Raw genomic sequence first — 17,377 nt, forward strand, 5'->3', positions numbered from 1 at the left:
TAACATAATTCCCTAATACCTTGCGTCTAACCTCAATATTGCCTACCCAGTGATCCGAACAGATGCGAGCAACATTTCTAAGACATCTGTGATTAAATACTAGTAACTTTTGGGTATCTTCTACCATTAATGATCATGTTTCGCATCCGTAAAATAAAACAGAACGAATCGCTACTCAGTATACTTATCCTTTAATTGATAGACGGATATCTCGCCTTCGTCATAGATGACGTAAGTTGGCAAATATCAAACGAGCTTTTTGAATCCGTGAAGAGATTTCGTCAGAAACCAACCCATTAAAGCTGATCAGGCTTTCAAGATAATCGAAGCTGTCAATGTGTTCGACTACTTCACTCTATCCTTAGTTCAGGTATTGACACAAGCCAGTCCTGAAGCAACAATTTGCATTTAGAGGGGGAGAAACACATCCCAAATATCCTGACATTCTTGCTTAGTGCTACCAAAAGCCTGCATTTTATCAGCGTCTTCATCAAACACGATTATGTCATCTGCGTATTCTAAGTCAATAAATGGACCAGCTGGTATGAGATCAATTCCCGAAAATTCAGACGATAAGAATGTTTATTTCAGGTCTATGTTGAAATTAAGCAAAAATGGAGCACAGCAATTAACAACAGCCGAACAAGAACAGAGAAAGTTAAGAAACAAGCTGAATACGTAGAATCAAACAGGCAAGTGAAGGAGAACATTAAAGCCGACGAGCAGAAATACGTGGAAAAGCTAGCAACGACAACGGAAAATGATGCAAGAGGAAATATGAAACAACTACATGACACGACGAAGAAACTGACAGGAAGATATAGTAAGTCAGAGAGACCGATTAAGGACAAAGAAGGCAAGCCAGTCACTGAAATTCAAGAACAGAGGAGCAGATAGGTGGGATGCATCAAGGAACTGTTTAATAGACCATCTCCATTGAATCCACTGGATATCGAAGCAGAACCTACAGATATTCCTATAGATGTTACTTCAACAACAAGTGGTGAAGAAATTCTGACAATCGGACAAATCAAGAGTGGGAAAGCAGAAGGACCTGACAACATACCAGCCGAAGCAGTAAAGTCAGATATAGAAGTAACTGCAAAAATACTCCACGTTCTACTTAGGATGATTTGAGCGGACTGAAAGAATGATAACTCATCAAGATACGAAAGAAAAGAGATCTGAGCAAATGTGAGAACTATAGAGGTGTCACACTACTGTCAGTACCAGGAAAGGTCTTCAACAGAGTGTTGCCGACCCAAATGAAAGTTTCAGTAGACACCAGGCTTCAAGATCAACAACCTGGATTCCGTAAGGATCGGTCGTGCACAAACCGAATCATCATGACACTACCGAGCATAGTTGAACAACCAATTGAATGGAACATGTCGTTATACATCAACTCCCTTCATTGTGAGAAAGTATTTGACAGTGTGGATAGGAGAATATTATGTAAACTTCTTCGACACAATAGAGTAATTGAGAAAATCATCAACATCATTTGGAATTCATACGACGGAATACCCTGCGAAGTGGTGCATGGAGGGCAGTTGACAGACGCATTCCAAGTAAGGACCGGAGAGAGACAAGGCTGCCTACGCGAGGCTAAAAGTAAGATCCTGAAACACAACATGGAGAACACCAACCTAGTCGCACTTGTTGGAGAAACTCTGTAAGATGTGGGAAGTTTCACATATCTGGGTGGCATCATCGATGAACGTTAAGAATACGATGCAGGCGTAAATGTGAGGATTAGCAAAGCAAGGACAGCATTCCCACAGTTTAAGAACATAAGCCACTCAAAACAGACTGTCAATCAATACCAAAGTCAGAATCTTCAATACGAATGTCAATACAGTCCTAATGTAAACAGCTGAAACGTGGAGAACTACCACAATCGTCATGAAGAGGGTACAATTATTTATAAACAACTGTCTACGCAAGATACTGAATGCTTGTTGGTCTGATACCATCAGCAAAAGCCTATTGTTGGAGAGAACAAACTAGGTTCCAGTTGAAGAGGAAATTAGGGAAAGACTTTGGAAGTGGATAGTACACACATTGAGGAAATCATCAGACTACATCTGGAGGCAATCGCTAACTTGGAATCCTGAAGGGAAACGGAAAAGAAGAAGGCCAAATAACACACTGTGTCGAGAATTGGAAGCAGACATGAAAAGGATGAATAGCAAGTGGGAGAACTGGAAAGGATTGTACAGGACAGAGTTGGATGGAGAATGTTGGTGAATGGCCTATGCTCATCGAGGAGAGATAACATGCGTAAGGATAGTAATATATAGATATAACAGATAGGTTTTTTCTTTTCTTTTAAAGATATAACCAGTTGGTGGAAATTCCGGCAAGTCTAGCCAGCTGTGTGAAACTTGACGAATTTAATGTGGAAAACAACCAATTGTCTTCCCTTCCTGTAAGTCAATGACATTCATTTTATTGTTTATATTTAAGAGTGTAATATACATCGCATTGATGTGTATGGTTTTCGCAAGTCATCCCATAAATAATTTTCTCTGTTTCTGATTTGTAGTTTGTGTATGTTCTATTGAAAGCTTTTCATATTATCGCCGTATATGTATTTTGAGATGATTATAATAATAACTATTTGCTGTTAAAATTAGAGTCTTATTTACGAATTTATACGATATTGTTTTATTTATCTCTCCAACAGAATAATTTGCTATCATGTTTACATAATCTACTAAATATCACCCTGTCAAGAAATTATTTTACAAACTTTCCCTCTGGTGACCCACAACAATTTCAGATGTGTTATGTAAGTTATCTTTTGTTATCACTACTGGTATTAGTAATAGTCCAAATAATGTGTGCTCTTACTCACCTATTTACTTACGACTGTTACACGTAATGGAACATAGGTCATTGTTTAGGATTATCCAACAGACTCTGTTCTGGGATTTCTAGTTGTCCGTAAGCTCTATTCATTCTTTTGATGTCTCCCTCCAATTACCGGTGCAATGTGTTTCTTCGTCTGCTTTTTTTCCTTTTACTCTGAGGATTCCAAGTTAGGGCTTGCCTGCTGATACAGTTTGATGAATTTCGTAATGTGTGCTCTATCCACCTCCAACGTCTTTTCCTTATTTCCTCTTCAGATGGATGCTGGTTTGTTCTCTGCCACAATAAGTTGTTGCTGATAGTGTCCGACGAACGAATCTGGAGTATTTTATGGGGACAACAGTTTATAAATATCTGTTTCTTTTTGATGATGGTAGTAGTAGTGTACTACCGAAACTAGTTAATTAGAACTTTAGTATCCAGGTATGTAGAATCAACAGGATATTCGACTATTTATCATTTAGACAATGGTTTTCATCAATGAACTCAGTGTTGAAAACGTGATTAGGTCAACTGTATGTTTAGAGTCCTGAAATATATTCCGTGATTCTATCTGTTGCACACAAGTTTTTACATCTTCAAATGGTCCTATTTATTATTAAACTTTTTAAAAATATTTTGTTGATCTCAGAACTGTCAATAAGATTACTGCAGTTTATATGTTAGAAAAGTATTCGTACATATTGTATTGTATTTGCATCCTCTTTGGAACTCGGTTAAGGAATTACACTAAGGTGAATATTTTTCACATTTCGTATCCTATTATTAATGTTTATATTTATAATTAACCCGTTAAAATTCATAATTTGCAAATCATACAACTAGCCGTGAAACTATTTGAAAATATGCCACAGTGTTTATGCATTTTTTTAGGACTAACGGTTTAAAGATTTTCGTTTAATTTATTACAGTTATCAGTAAGCTCCATCCATTGCACTCTTTCAATGAGTTATTGAATGCATAATTTTTATATTGTTTAACAATGATAGAATAATTTTTATTGATGAATTAAGTGTACTGATTTTGTTTAAAACCTTTTATAGCAATTGGGATTAGTAATAATTAATCGTTGTATAATCAAGTTTTTGAGGAAATACTTATTTACAGTAGTTTCTTACTACGCTTTAGAAGTAGAATTTAAAATACCTATTCAGAATTATTTATCCTTTGTAATTAGTAGAACTTAGAAAACTTGTATATGAATTGTAATTTTAAAGTCTGATAAATACAAACTACCGAGGATATGTATTTATTTAGAATTTGTTTTTCTAATTATCACAATCAGTCAGTCATGCAGAATAAGAGCAGTATTACTTTAAGCCCTCTATGATCGCAATAACAATGAAATTTTATATATGTGTGCCCTTGGAACCATCTGTTATTCTGGATCGTACTATTGACATCTAACTGAAGTATACTGTAGCTGTATTTCAAAATGTCTTATCAGCAAAATAAATGAATGAAAAACATTGTATCAGTACTCGGAAGAATTATTTTATTTGTAATATGTTAAAAGCTGGTAGCTATGGCTCAAATAGAAAAAATTATGGAGAGTAATATCAAGTCCAGTTAATTAAAAGAATTATTTGCATTCATATTTGGAATGTTTTATGTGCCCACCATGTCCTACTTTTATCATAAATGTTACAAAAACTACAAAGTCTAATCATTAGATTTGATACAACCTAATTACTCTGTAAAAAAGTATGATTAAGGAGCTTTCAGGTTGTCATTTAGTTGGTGGTGATAAGCAAAGTGAAACCTGGTACAAATATGCATCAGTCCGATTTACTACATCAATGCTACAGAGAGATGAAATTATAAACACAAATACAATGATGAAAGTAGCAGTAAAATCAGTGGTAGTTAGAAGATGTAATATGAGTTTGAGTTTGGTAATTTCAACTGACGTGCGTTCGGGTAATTCTTATATGCTAACTGGATGAACCGCATAATTAATACACTGTTATTCCTTCGCACTATGGAATAGAGGGAAGAGAAAACTCTTAAGGAATATGTATTGATGAAGACCTTGAAATAATCGATTTACACTCAAGTTTATTCAATTATATATCGATTCTTCAATGATTATTAATTACTAAATCTGTCAGACTGAGCAATTGTCACTTGAGCACAAAATCACAATGAGTTTTTCAATGCAATGAAAACGTCGAATAACTAATTTTGTATTGAATAAATTAATAGAACTGAAAATTCATTCTTTTTGTATATTTTTTAAAAATCTTCCCATTGACGTTTAGGACTGCAGTTGATCAGTCTCTTATTGGCATACATGCATCCTGTGCTAATTGCCTGGAGTCACAAGCATGAGAAACAAAGGTGGATGGTGGCTAGCAGTGGAATCATTTCGTCCTATTCGGGACTCGTCAGCTGGATGTACCTGCATTCCAAAGTTGATGTTCACTCCACCACCCATCTTTGTTCCCAATGCTTGTGACTCAAGGCAATATCGAGGCAATCCGAATAGTATGCATATATATCAATAAGAGACTAATCAGTTGCAATCCTAAACATCAATAGGAAGACTCAAACAAACAATACAAAATGAATTTACGTTTCACCCCATTGCATAAGCTAATGGCTTTAAAGACTCAGTAGTTAAGTGGGTAACGCGATGGTGTTTGAAGCAACTGGCAATGAGTTCGAGTCCCGGAATGGACACCATCTCTGGGATGCAGGTACATCCAGCTGACGAGTCACAGATAGGATGAAACGCACGTCCTGGGTTTCACTGCTAGCCACCATCTATCTTTCCTGAAAATTCATCTTCACTCAAACAAAAACCAGTCAAGATGAATCATTACTGAAAGTTGACGAACAAATATCACTTTAAAACAGTCTGTGAATTTTAAAATTGTATTCTTCCGAATGTTGTATTTCGGGGTTTAACGTCCCCAATAAAAGGTTGAAAACAGAAAATCTAGTTCAAGAAGAATGGACGGATTTACAAACTGAAAATATGAGATATTGAAATTCGGGATCGAGGGATAAACTAAGAAAAGATCCGCGCTACTGTTAGTGATCTTGAATCTGTAACAGTTAGTCAAATTATCGTTTGGACTCCAACCAGATAGTCTGGTAAAACGGCTCAGACCAACAGCCAGTGACTAAGAATCAATACCAGTTCTTGATTTGGCAGCCCCTAGATTTTTTACGACTTACGCCTATATCAGATAAGATCACACGTCATGGCAGATGGTGTCTGAGTATAAGTTACGCATGTCCTAGTCACTCTTCAATCTGCAAACCATCACCTATTACTCTATGTTTAACTTCAACATCACTCACTCGGTTGTTCTACAATAAATGAATCAAACCCTAAATCACCGCCAATTTAGAACATTGATACTGGGTAATAACAATCAATATAACTCTTCAGTTTTTGAGATATCGTAACCTCACCAAGTAATTTACTATCTTTGTCAGTAACTCTGCTCAGCGCAACAATCAGCTACTCAGTCTACGAGCAATCTGTTGAACTACATTATATTGTCTTCTAACAACCAGCGTCTGTCTTACAAATAAAATAGTGGTTGGTACCATAAAATATTTATAAATTTCCAACTGTAAAAACGCAATGTAATTTGATTCAAAAAACCTCTCTTGTGTTGTAGAACTATTAACTGAGAAGTTAGTTCATCATCACAATGGGAATCATTGATTTTTTTTTGTAAAGACATCCATCTCACATTTTTGTTCACTCCATCTCCTTCAGCGATTAACTTATTAAATGTGTCAAATATGTACAGTTCATCTTTTACAATATATTGAATAGCTTGTTTATTATCATCACTCTCTAAAGAGTCTGAATAATATCTATGTTCCATGATGGAGTTTGTAACAGGATTTTCATGAATGTATCGGCCTTCCTACATTCTTCAAAGCTACTTAGTCTTCTGACATTCGAAAAAAAATAACTGAATTATATTCGAAGGAATAAAACGTTCTGTACAAATGATAAATTAGAAATTGATTGTTTTACTTTAATTTTGTAAGTTTAATTACGTTATTTAAATGATTTCTAATTATGAATCACAGTTGGATTTAGTAAACTGGTATTAAACACATCCATATTTCTAGTTGAATGAAATTTTAACTAATGAATTCTACTTTCTACTACATATCATCATATTAACATGATAAAAAATGTCAATATCTTTAGCAAATTACAAATGACATTGATTATGATTGTGTAGTTAAAAAGTGATATGAATTGTGAAATTGTTTCTCCCAACAACAATAAAAAATTGATTAAGATATTGTAAAGTGTATAGTCTTTTATGGTTAAGTGTACCATAGTCGTATTTTCTAAAATAATCTCTTTACCGTTTGACAAAATTTCAAAAGAATTTATTTCAATCATAGATCTGGGACTGACTAGCTCGTTTAATACTTCATAGTAGTTGTTTGAAAAACAAGGTTCTGATCTTATCTAAAATCTAGTGTTTAAGTAATAATATCAATTTTTTCCCTCTAAATGTACGATTTCTGAAACATTCTAAACTAAATAAAATTTATATACATACATATAATATACCAGACGATTTATCAAATTGTTTCACCTTTTTCCTTTTTGTTTAGACTATCAATATGGATCATAATGAAATTACAAACATTCCAAAATCTGTATTTAGTTTGGCTTCAAATTTGATTAAATTAAATTTACGTGATAATGCATTAGACAGTTTAATTGGTCCAGGTTAGTTAAATACCGTCCCAGTTTCATTTTAAAGTGTCTAGATAAAATAATAATAAATAGTAGTTTTGTAGTAACTGTTTATTTTTCTATAAATTAGTAATAAGACCACTATTGCATTTGCACTATCGTTTAGTTTTAAGTTAACGTTAATGATTTACTAAAGTATTGAATTTTGCATAAGTTTCTCAGTATATGCGCACTGCTGAGGAGTCCCATACTAGGACGAAACGGCCGTCCAGTGCTTCCAGGTTTTCCATGGTGTTCTAGCTTCAACTGACTCATGATTTCAATCTGTGAAAATTTCTAAAATCTCCACAAACCCCTTCTGATAATTAACTAATAGTAAATAATAATTGATCCTCTAAGCTACTTGTTCATTTGTTATTTGAATATTCTCTTCATTAAATTTATTTACTTAGACTTGCATGAATTAAAAACCTTAGTTGAACTGGATTTGGGCTCTAATCATTTGACAGAATTACCTACGGAAATCAATAAACTTGTTGCTCTTGAAGTACTACGATTAAACTATAATCAGTTAACTGTGAGTTGTTTTAATTATATTTACCTTTTTTTCTATTTCTATTTTCCGGTTTACATATGAAAATATATAAATTTTAATATTATTTGTTCAGATAATAACGTATGCTAATGAATTTGTTCATCACTATTTCTTCTTTCTAATTCTATATCCTTTTGTTTGATGTGTATTATTGACACAATAGTTCAGCATTTTCACTAAGTTGAATAAAACGATGTTAAGGTTTACACTGTAGTTTCTGATTTTGCTAGCTTTGCTATAGGTTATCATTGTTTAGTATTATATATATATATCTGCGTTCCACTTCACCGTTCGATTCCTATAAGAGCTATGATAATGCTCTAGCGCCCAAACCGAAACAGGTGGTTTACATAGACAGGCCACTCAACAACCCTTTGACACAAACGTCCAATCATCAACACATGGTTGGAACAACGTTAGGAGATGCAGTCATATGGTAGTCGATGACCACCAATAGGTTCATACACCATTTATTCCGTCAGGATCCTCCAACCCATGTATATTATTGGTTTAGAATCAGGGTTTTCCAATTCTCCTAGGTAGACCCTCCGTGTTCATTAACCCAGTTAGAGCACCGGGCATTCGCTTTGTGTCCTCTCAACTTCGTAAACAACACGTGTGCAGCGAGAAGACAGTGAGTAGAATTTCTCTGACAGTGGTTGTATACGCGTACCTATGTGAGGGTATATGGAGAGGGATGGTGATCTCTCCCCACCTTCGACCTTACCAGAACTTTTTGGGGCTTCATCAACGTAACAGATTAGAACATAAGATATCAAATACAGGTTGTGCTGTAAAGTTCTGTTTAGTTCATGTAGCAGCAGAATTATTTTATCGAATAGTTTATTCTGTTGTGAGACAAATCAAAGTGAATCGTCCAACTACTTTTGGGTTGTAATGTTTAGGTTGGTTAATGGTTTTAATAAAGTTTCATGTTCATTCGTTTGATCAGTTTCATAATTAATTCAAGTCATAAGATAACTTATTCTTTATAATGAGTTCACTTTCAAAACCGCACAAGTAGGCATATATATATATCATTATTCTAAAAGAAACGTTTTTTTTTATTGTCCAATAATTATTACAATTATTATTATCTTTTCGTTATTGACATATTTGTACGTATCGACGCTATGGTTGAAAGCTAATAATAAATATATTTTCGGGATATAACCAAAAATATATTTATCATTAGTTTTTCGTTAGTTAATCCTGTTGCTTTAACCTATTCTTCATAAAAGGAAAATTTTGTTTATTTAAATATTCGTTATTATGATGTGAGATGGAGTGTTGCTATTTCTTGATCTTATAATTTCTAAGCTGAAGTAACTAATTTCGATTCCCACTTTCTGTGTTTTGTAATAATTCTATTCATCATCTATCCAAGCTAAAGAAGGCAAATCAGAATGCGAACTTGTCTTAAACAGATTCATCAACTAACAACCTATAGTTATCATAGATTCTATATTATGTACGTATTTCTTGCATCAATAAATCAGTCACCTTTCTTTATATTAAGCACTTTTCTTTTTCTAAATTGTATACTTACACATTTTTAGATGTTAGATTAAATTGTATTATTCCTTAAATGAACCATTTCTTAATATTTGAATTATTATTATTTATTTATTTGAACACATAAATATTGGTACAAAAGTGAGCCAAATATATATGCGCCACACAAAACAATGAGAATTTAAGGAGAAAGGAAAAAAAGGTAACAAGCGTAAAAAGATGGAGAACAATAACGAAGAGATTGGTGTAAGGTGGTGTAGTAGTAATAATGATAGTAATAATGGGGGAACGGAAAGGTACAATCAGAAGAAGCCTTTCAGTTAAGGAAGAAGCAACCACTTTTATGAAGTAAAAGGAGGTTACAGCAGGATCACTAACTTCTATTCTGAGCCATATCTGATGACGTCTCTAGCCACTGTGTTGCATCATCTCTCGGACCACAGCCAGGAGGACGTGAAGGACCAACAGAAGCCAGTCCTTTGCAGCTTTCTTTCATCCCACGACACCATGTCATATACTGACCACCTCTCCGCTTTTTCCAACCAGTCCCAGTGTCGGCAAATAATGCACGACGTGGGATTCTCTGGGACGACATTCGTAGAACATGTCCAAGCCACCGAAGTCGGTGTTTCAGGATGGTTACACCGATTGCATTATCATCTCTGTGCCCGAACACACATTGTAATTTAAAAATCTTTACTCAAATTATTACTTTAAGTAATAATATTTTCCTATTCACATATCGACATGTGTATTGAATTCATGATGTCATCTATTTTGAGATTTCTAGTAGGAATAATTCTATTAATAGAATTATTCATTAAACTAAATTTAAAAGAATTACTCAACAAATTAATTTCTTTTTAAAGTGTAAATTCTTACCAAATGCTCTGTGCTGTGAACGATTGTGATAAAAAAATTTTAATTTGACTTGTCAACGATGAAAGTATGCAGAGAAAATATGTGAACAATAAGAGAAGTTTGTCACCCGAATATATATATATATATATATATATTACATTGATAGTGTAGCGTTTATTTTTATATTGACTTCTGTAATAGAATAACCATTTTATAAAGGAAAAAGTGTTCTATATAGGATTTACTAATAGTCAAATAATTTCATATATGAGTTTTGGTATAGATTTCTATTTTCTGAAAACATTTTCAGATTTTAATTTTAGCTATTGTATAAGTTGATTTAAACAAAAATGTCATATGACTACTCCATATGATTATTGTCTATAAAATTATCATAGCTACCACTTCATTTTGCTTTAGATTGTTTCAATGATTTTTTTCTACTCTTAACTGTATATATATATATGTAAATGTAAATGTGACTTAAATAATGAGGAATCTGTTTGTCGGTACCATTTGTTTCGCATTCTGAAAAATGAAAACTGCTTTATATACAGTTGTATTTATGAGATTATATATATATGGCCTAGTGGTTTCTGTCTTGTTATCTCTTTGAAGTAAAACTTATATCTGATAATTTGACAAGGATATTTTAAATCGGTTGTTTGTCGAAAACATTGATTTTTTGTTGATGTCGAATCAATACTTAGTAAAATCAAGAGTTTTGTCCTGGTACGGTCGAAGGTGGGGAGAGATCACCATCCCTCTCCATATACCCTCACATAGGTACGCGTATACAACCACTGTCAGAGAAATTCTACTCACTGTCTTCTCGCTGCACACGTGTTGTTTACGAAGTTGAGAGGACACAAAGCGAATGCCCGGTGCTCTAACCGGGTTAATGAACACGGAGGGTCTACCTAGGAGAATTGGAAAACCCTGATTCTAAACCAATAATATACATGGGTTGGAGGATCCTGACGGAATAAATGGTGTATGAACCTATTGGTGGTCATCGACTACCATATGACTGCATCTCCTAACGTTGTTCCAACCATGTGTTGATGATTGGACGTTTGTGTCAAAGGGTTGTTGAGTGGCCTGTCTATGTAAACCACCTGTTTCGGTTTGGGCGCTAGAGCATTATCATAGCTCTTATAGGAATCGAACGGTGAAATGTGACGCATATATATTTGGTGCCTCCTTGTACCATGTACATGTGTTTAAATTAATAATGCTGAATATGTATTAATTACTTTAGATCACATCGACTGGAATGTTTTGATCATAGTTGGAGATGAATGTGTAACCTTTTGGTAAAAATCAACGTTATTATGTAAAGTTCATAAAAAATATTAATATAGTTAATCAATTCTAGTTATCTGTCTTGATGCGTTTTTCAGCTTTCTTTACTAGACTATCCTCAAAGTTAACCCTAAAATAATGGTTTGTTTGAATGATTCCTATCGTTTTTCCTCATTTATTGCATTTTTACTGATTACATCTATGGCATATCTAGTCTGAAGATAAGTTTTGTCAAACGTTGAGATTAGTTCAAAAAGCGTGCAAACTGAATTAGCGCTTTTTAAACATATTTAGAAACCTTTCGACAACATTCATTTACGACTTTTCACGAATTGGAACATAGGTCTTTCCAGTCTCATGTACTACACTATACAATCACTTTGTTAGAATTCAATAACTTCTAAATTTAACTGGTGAAATGTTAAAATCATAATGCATTTGTTAGTTAACTGAACAACACAATACAAGTGCATAATAATATTTCTTTTCAACGACATATGTAAATATTTTCTTATTGGTATCATTCTACTAAGGCATTGAGACTAAATTTATATTGCGTTTCTCGGAAATTTCGTAGATTTACGGCGTCATTAATAAAAAAACAATTTTAGTGGATTATACTTAATGCTTTTTATGATCGAATCCATTAAGCTGTTTCGTTGTCACTTTTGTCTAGGTAATCTTGTCTGATTTTATATATCGTGAAACGCCTTTTGCTCTCAGCGCTTTACACACTTACTTCCTAGTCAGTTGAAATGTTTAATTCTTGGACCCCAGTCGGAAAACAGAATTTCTATAATGTCAAGGGCAAACTTCGAAAGTTGAATTATGTACAGAATTTCCGTGATTATAAATGTCCGTAAAATGCAAAACAGCTCCATTCTTTCGACAGATTGTGTAATAACTTGTTCATATTGTATTATGCGTCATTTAAGTTAGCCACATTATTATATTCTAATAAAGTTCTATCTAGAATTCAAATTTAGTTTGCTAAAATGATATTTGACTCACATTAGTTCTCTGTAAAAATTCATTTGACAACATGATATATATATGTATAGGGAAATGGATGAATCATTGAATCCATTTAGTGACTATTATTAAAGCTAGCAGAATGAATATATGCGTAGGTGGTAAGCAGTGCTCAAGCATACATATTCGTACAAGCACAAGAATAATAAGATACAATGGTATAGATAAATTATTGTATGGATGACTCTGTCCGTTAAATAAGTTAACAAAAGGGCTTAACCAAATCAAATGTGAACAAACTCAATTGCACGTGAGCTGCTATTAGGTAAATTAAACAGTATTTATTATAGTAAATCCTACTATTAGATTGAGATTTGTATATATTTTCAAATTAAACTTGACTATCGAGGAATCTTCATCTATTGTTATTGTTTAGTTAGTGATTTATTCATTCCTTAGTTGAATTTACAGGTTATGACCTGTTACCAGAACTTCAAAAAATTCATTGAGATACTAGTCGCCTGTGTATAATAGACACGTGGTAATTTTTTTTTAATGATATGGTTTTATTGTGATTATTGTGTATTTTTACAACAAGAGCAAATAGAACATAGTTTCATGATACTAATACAATCTATACTTAAGAGTATATAGTGTTTGTTCGTTTTGTTCTTCATAGATGAAATAATTAATTAGTTGTTCATTTTACTGATTGATTTTGCCTTTGTTTAATAGTTTCTGTCATATCCTAGCGAAGATTAAGTTATGGCTAACTTCTGAAAACTATTAATGGACTAATATTATACATATATTCTTATTGTATAACTATTGAGTAACTAGAATGCGTATATTTACATTCTTATTATTATAAGCTTCCATTTGACCCATAGACTGTTATTATACGGTTTACTATTCTTAAGTTATTACTAATTTATTAGTTACAGCCTCGCACACTCACAGCCACTTTTTGGCTTGATCTTGCATAATTGTTATTTTCTATTTTATGGTATGATGTGGTCTGGTTTGTTTCTATGTAAACCCAGTATGCATGAAATAAATGATTCGTACAATAGAAGCTCATATTGACGTGCTGGACTCAACAGACAGGGCTGGACAGAAAAAAGACTAATAAGGTCACTAGGTTGTTCATGCCGGTCAGTACGTCATTGTAGTGGCACAGTGTAAATGTCGTATTCTGATTGGTGATCATATCACGTGATAATTAGCCGGGCAAAAGTCACAACAGTGGAAATGAACACTTCACAAATAGTTTTTAATCTGGTTAGCGTTATAATAAATTAATCTATGTGTCTTTTAACCTGTAATATTTAAAGGTTTTCTTTTTTCTCATATTTTGTCTAAATCATCTGTAATATATAAAATACATCTCATAGTAACTTGACCTATACATCAAACTATGAATGGATTCACTGTTAACCTAACTTATTGCTTAATGTATGTAATACTTTGGAAAAAATAGAGAAAGCACTTGATAAAAATTTGTGTCATCAATTTATCATAAGATTAACTTTAATTGTATAAATAGTGATTAAATTATACAAACTGTATAGTCTTTGTTCACCTTTTTTGATTGATTAGCGGTATGTGTATATGTATTTATGTGTGTGTGTGTCCATTCTCTTAAACTGTATTTATTTCACTGGTCTCTTTTTTTTTAAATACAAGACAATTAAAAGGAATGAACTGTTTGCTGTTTTTTTTCTTCTTTTATTCGTCTGTATATCTCATTTCAATCATTCAATTATTTATTTATACTATACCAAAAAGAAAGAAAGAATTTATTTATAGCACACCTACTTAAAATAAACAGATTGATTCTCTGTTTGTTTGCTTGGTAACTGAACGTGATAGAAAATCAATTGGAAATTAAATTATAGTAGATAATTTAGTACAAATAAGAACCTTTTGTTATATATGCCTATATTATAGTGTACTTGTGTTGATTGTTATTTCAATCTCTCTATCTCTTTCAATGGATTCTTTTTATCTACTACATATTTGTACATTCGTATTTGAAGTCTTTACCTGATGAAATTACACAATTATCGAAACTACGTATTCTGGATTTGGAATCAAACTTATTGGAATCTTTACCAAATGATTTATCAGGTTTAACATCATTACAAGAATTAAATGTTCTATGTAATAGATTAAAAACATTTCCTGCAAGTATTGGGTAAGCTTGTGACATTAATTGTTGTAATTATTAAACATATATATTCTTTTTAGTAGTGAAGGTAATGGTAGTAGTATTCATTTCATTTTAACGAAACTTTATACTTTCTTAATCGTTTATGCTCAAAATAATAGATCATACATATTGAAATGAATTTCTTAGTTAATGACCTCTATACACCAACTGTAGAAAATTATTGAGCATTACTCAAACACATCAGACATCGGATACAGATACATACATATGTGGTCATGTGTCCATAAATGTTAATTTCCAATATTCAATATAAAATACACAGACAGTTGCCATTGAACTAATAAATCCTATACGGCGATTAACGATACATGAATATGTAATACAAAAGGTGGAGATTAATTGTAATTTAATTGTATACAAAATGACTGATAAGTCATATATGTAAAAACTAATAATAATAATCTCTTAAGTATATATGTTATATATAGAAGGCTGTTCTTGATATACCGCGTATAATGTGAGCACTAGAACGCCAGAACCCTTCCAAGTCTCAATGAGAAGACAGGAGACTAATGAAAGGAATATTATTCCCAGACAGTGTCAATTATAGTACAAAATTGTTAGGTATTTATAATTTTTAATAAGAACGAAATCACCATTACAGTCCTCTAATCCGCATACAGGGGGTTATTAGCATTGCCCAATAGGGGAGCTACACGTAGGAATTCTAGAATATTCTTCCAAAAGGTGACTGGATGGAATATCTTCCGCTCCTTCCGAGCCTCCTACAGCTTCCTCGAGTTCACCCGTGGTCTGTCGTCACAATATAGGATATTATGTCCAACCGAAAAACGAGCTTTCTAAAATAGTAAGCTGTAATCAGTGAATATAATACAAACTGAGAGGAATGTTATATCGAACTAAGCTTATTTCCTTTATTAATAATCCAACCTAAAAGTAGATTAAGACGGATCCTAAACTTGCCCATATAAAACAGTTAGAAGGAAATAGCTATAATATGAAATCAAACTCAATAGTTTACTTAAGAGTGAATCGATCTCATATAACAAACAAAATAGTTGAATATAGTTTTTTCAATACGCAAATCGAATTTCTTAGCATTCGTTCTTACAACGCCCATTATGCATAAATTATAAAACTTATGATCCTCAATAAAATGCTTCACCCTTTTAATACAATGTTTAATGTCAACCAGATAAGAATAAAAATGGCGTCATTTCATCGAGTTGATCAATATTTCTTACTAGCCAATATGATAAACATTTATGAGCATACAAAAATAAAATCAACTGGTGACAGACAGTATTCTATAAGATTAATTAGAATGATGCACATAGAATATTTATCCTAATCTCACTGGGTAATTTTTCCTCAAGTCGATTTATCATTACTAATCTGCTAAGAAACGGTCAGACAATTTACATACATGAAGTCTGCTTCCAAATGGTAAAACGTGTATGCATATCTAAGTGATCATATTCACCTTATGCTATCGATCATTACAAATCTTCAGCATTGTAGAATATACACACACTAAGTCATGAATGACTGTCGTTGTTTTTTAAATAAAAAATAGACAGTCTGGTGTAGAATTTCACTTCTCTTTTAATAGGTCCAAGTCTATGCCATTCTTAAAGGTAATCATAATTTGTTAATTTCTAATCACTTACCATGTGTATAATAATGGTCAAATTTTGAAAGTGATGGCAAATTTATAAACTGTTGTACCCAGTCTTGAGAAAAATTTTATTTTCTTAGACTGGGACACTTTGAAAGTTCGGACAGTTTTATTATTTTTTAAAAATAATTAATACTGGAACCCAGAGTTCACCTTAGTTTTCTACATAACATTATCGTCAGTATTATAGTATTACTACAGTATTACTCTATAGTATTGTAATCTGATGAGTAATTCGACGCTTTAGAGATAGATGATACTCACTCTTCTAATATTGGTCGTTATACAATCGATTCAGTCAACCTGGGTATAAATATTTCATATGTAAGGTATAGAGCACATTCTCTGCGCATTGTTATTCGTCATACTTTATAGCTAGTATAAGATAGCATGCAATTAGATGATACTACCACTTACTTTTTGACGAACACCAACCAGTACGACGCCTAAATTTTTAATATCCTGTCGACCACCGCCAACTGACTAACGCTAATTTACGCTTAACATAATAATAACAATTGATAATTATTAAACGTAATTCGAGTTTTATAAAATTGGATAATGTACAAAGAGAACACCAGTAATCAGTTAAACAAACCAACAGGTGATTTGAGCTACCGACAAAGCCATGTGTTAATAATAAAATATGAAATATACTTCTAAGGAATGGACTTATTGGCGAAATCAATTTTAGAA

General features: G+C 32.7%; 1 protein-coding gene across 1 annotated transcript in view; it reads left to right on the forward strand.

Annotated features, from left to right (window-relative positions):
- Positions 1 to 17,377, forward strand: part of MS3_00005087 (uncharacterized protein) — a 54,284-nt gene that overhangs the window by 18,157 nt on the left and 18,750 nt on the right. Inside the window, exons 6-10 of the mRNA XM_051213108.1 lie at positions 2,338 to 2,431; positions 2,690 to 2,794; positions 7,477 to 7,594; positions 8,014 to 8,138; positions 14,849 to 15,006. Coding sequence (XP_051069052.1) covers positions 2,338 to 2,431; positions 2,690 to 2,794; positions 7,477 to 7,594; positions 8,014 to 8,138; positions 14,849 to 15,006 — 600 coding nt within the window. The remainder of the gene's footprint in view (positions 1 to 2,337; positions 2,432 to 2,689; positions 2,795 to 7,476; positions 7,595 to 8,013; positions 8,139 to 14,848; positions 15,007 to 17,377) is intronic.

Source organism: Schistosoma haematobium, chromosome 3 (assembly GCF_000699445.3).
Source record: "Schistosoma haematobium chromosome 3, whole genome shotgun sequence".
NCBI classification, from domain to species: Eukaryota; Metazoa; Platyhelminthes; class Trematoda; order Strigeidida; family Schistosomatidae; genus Schistosoma; species Schistosoma haematobium.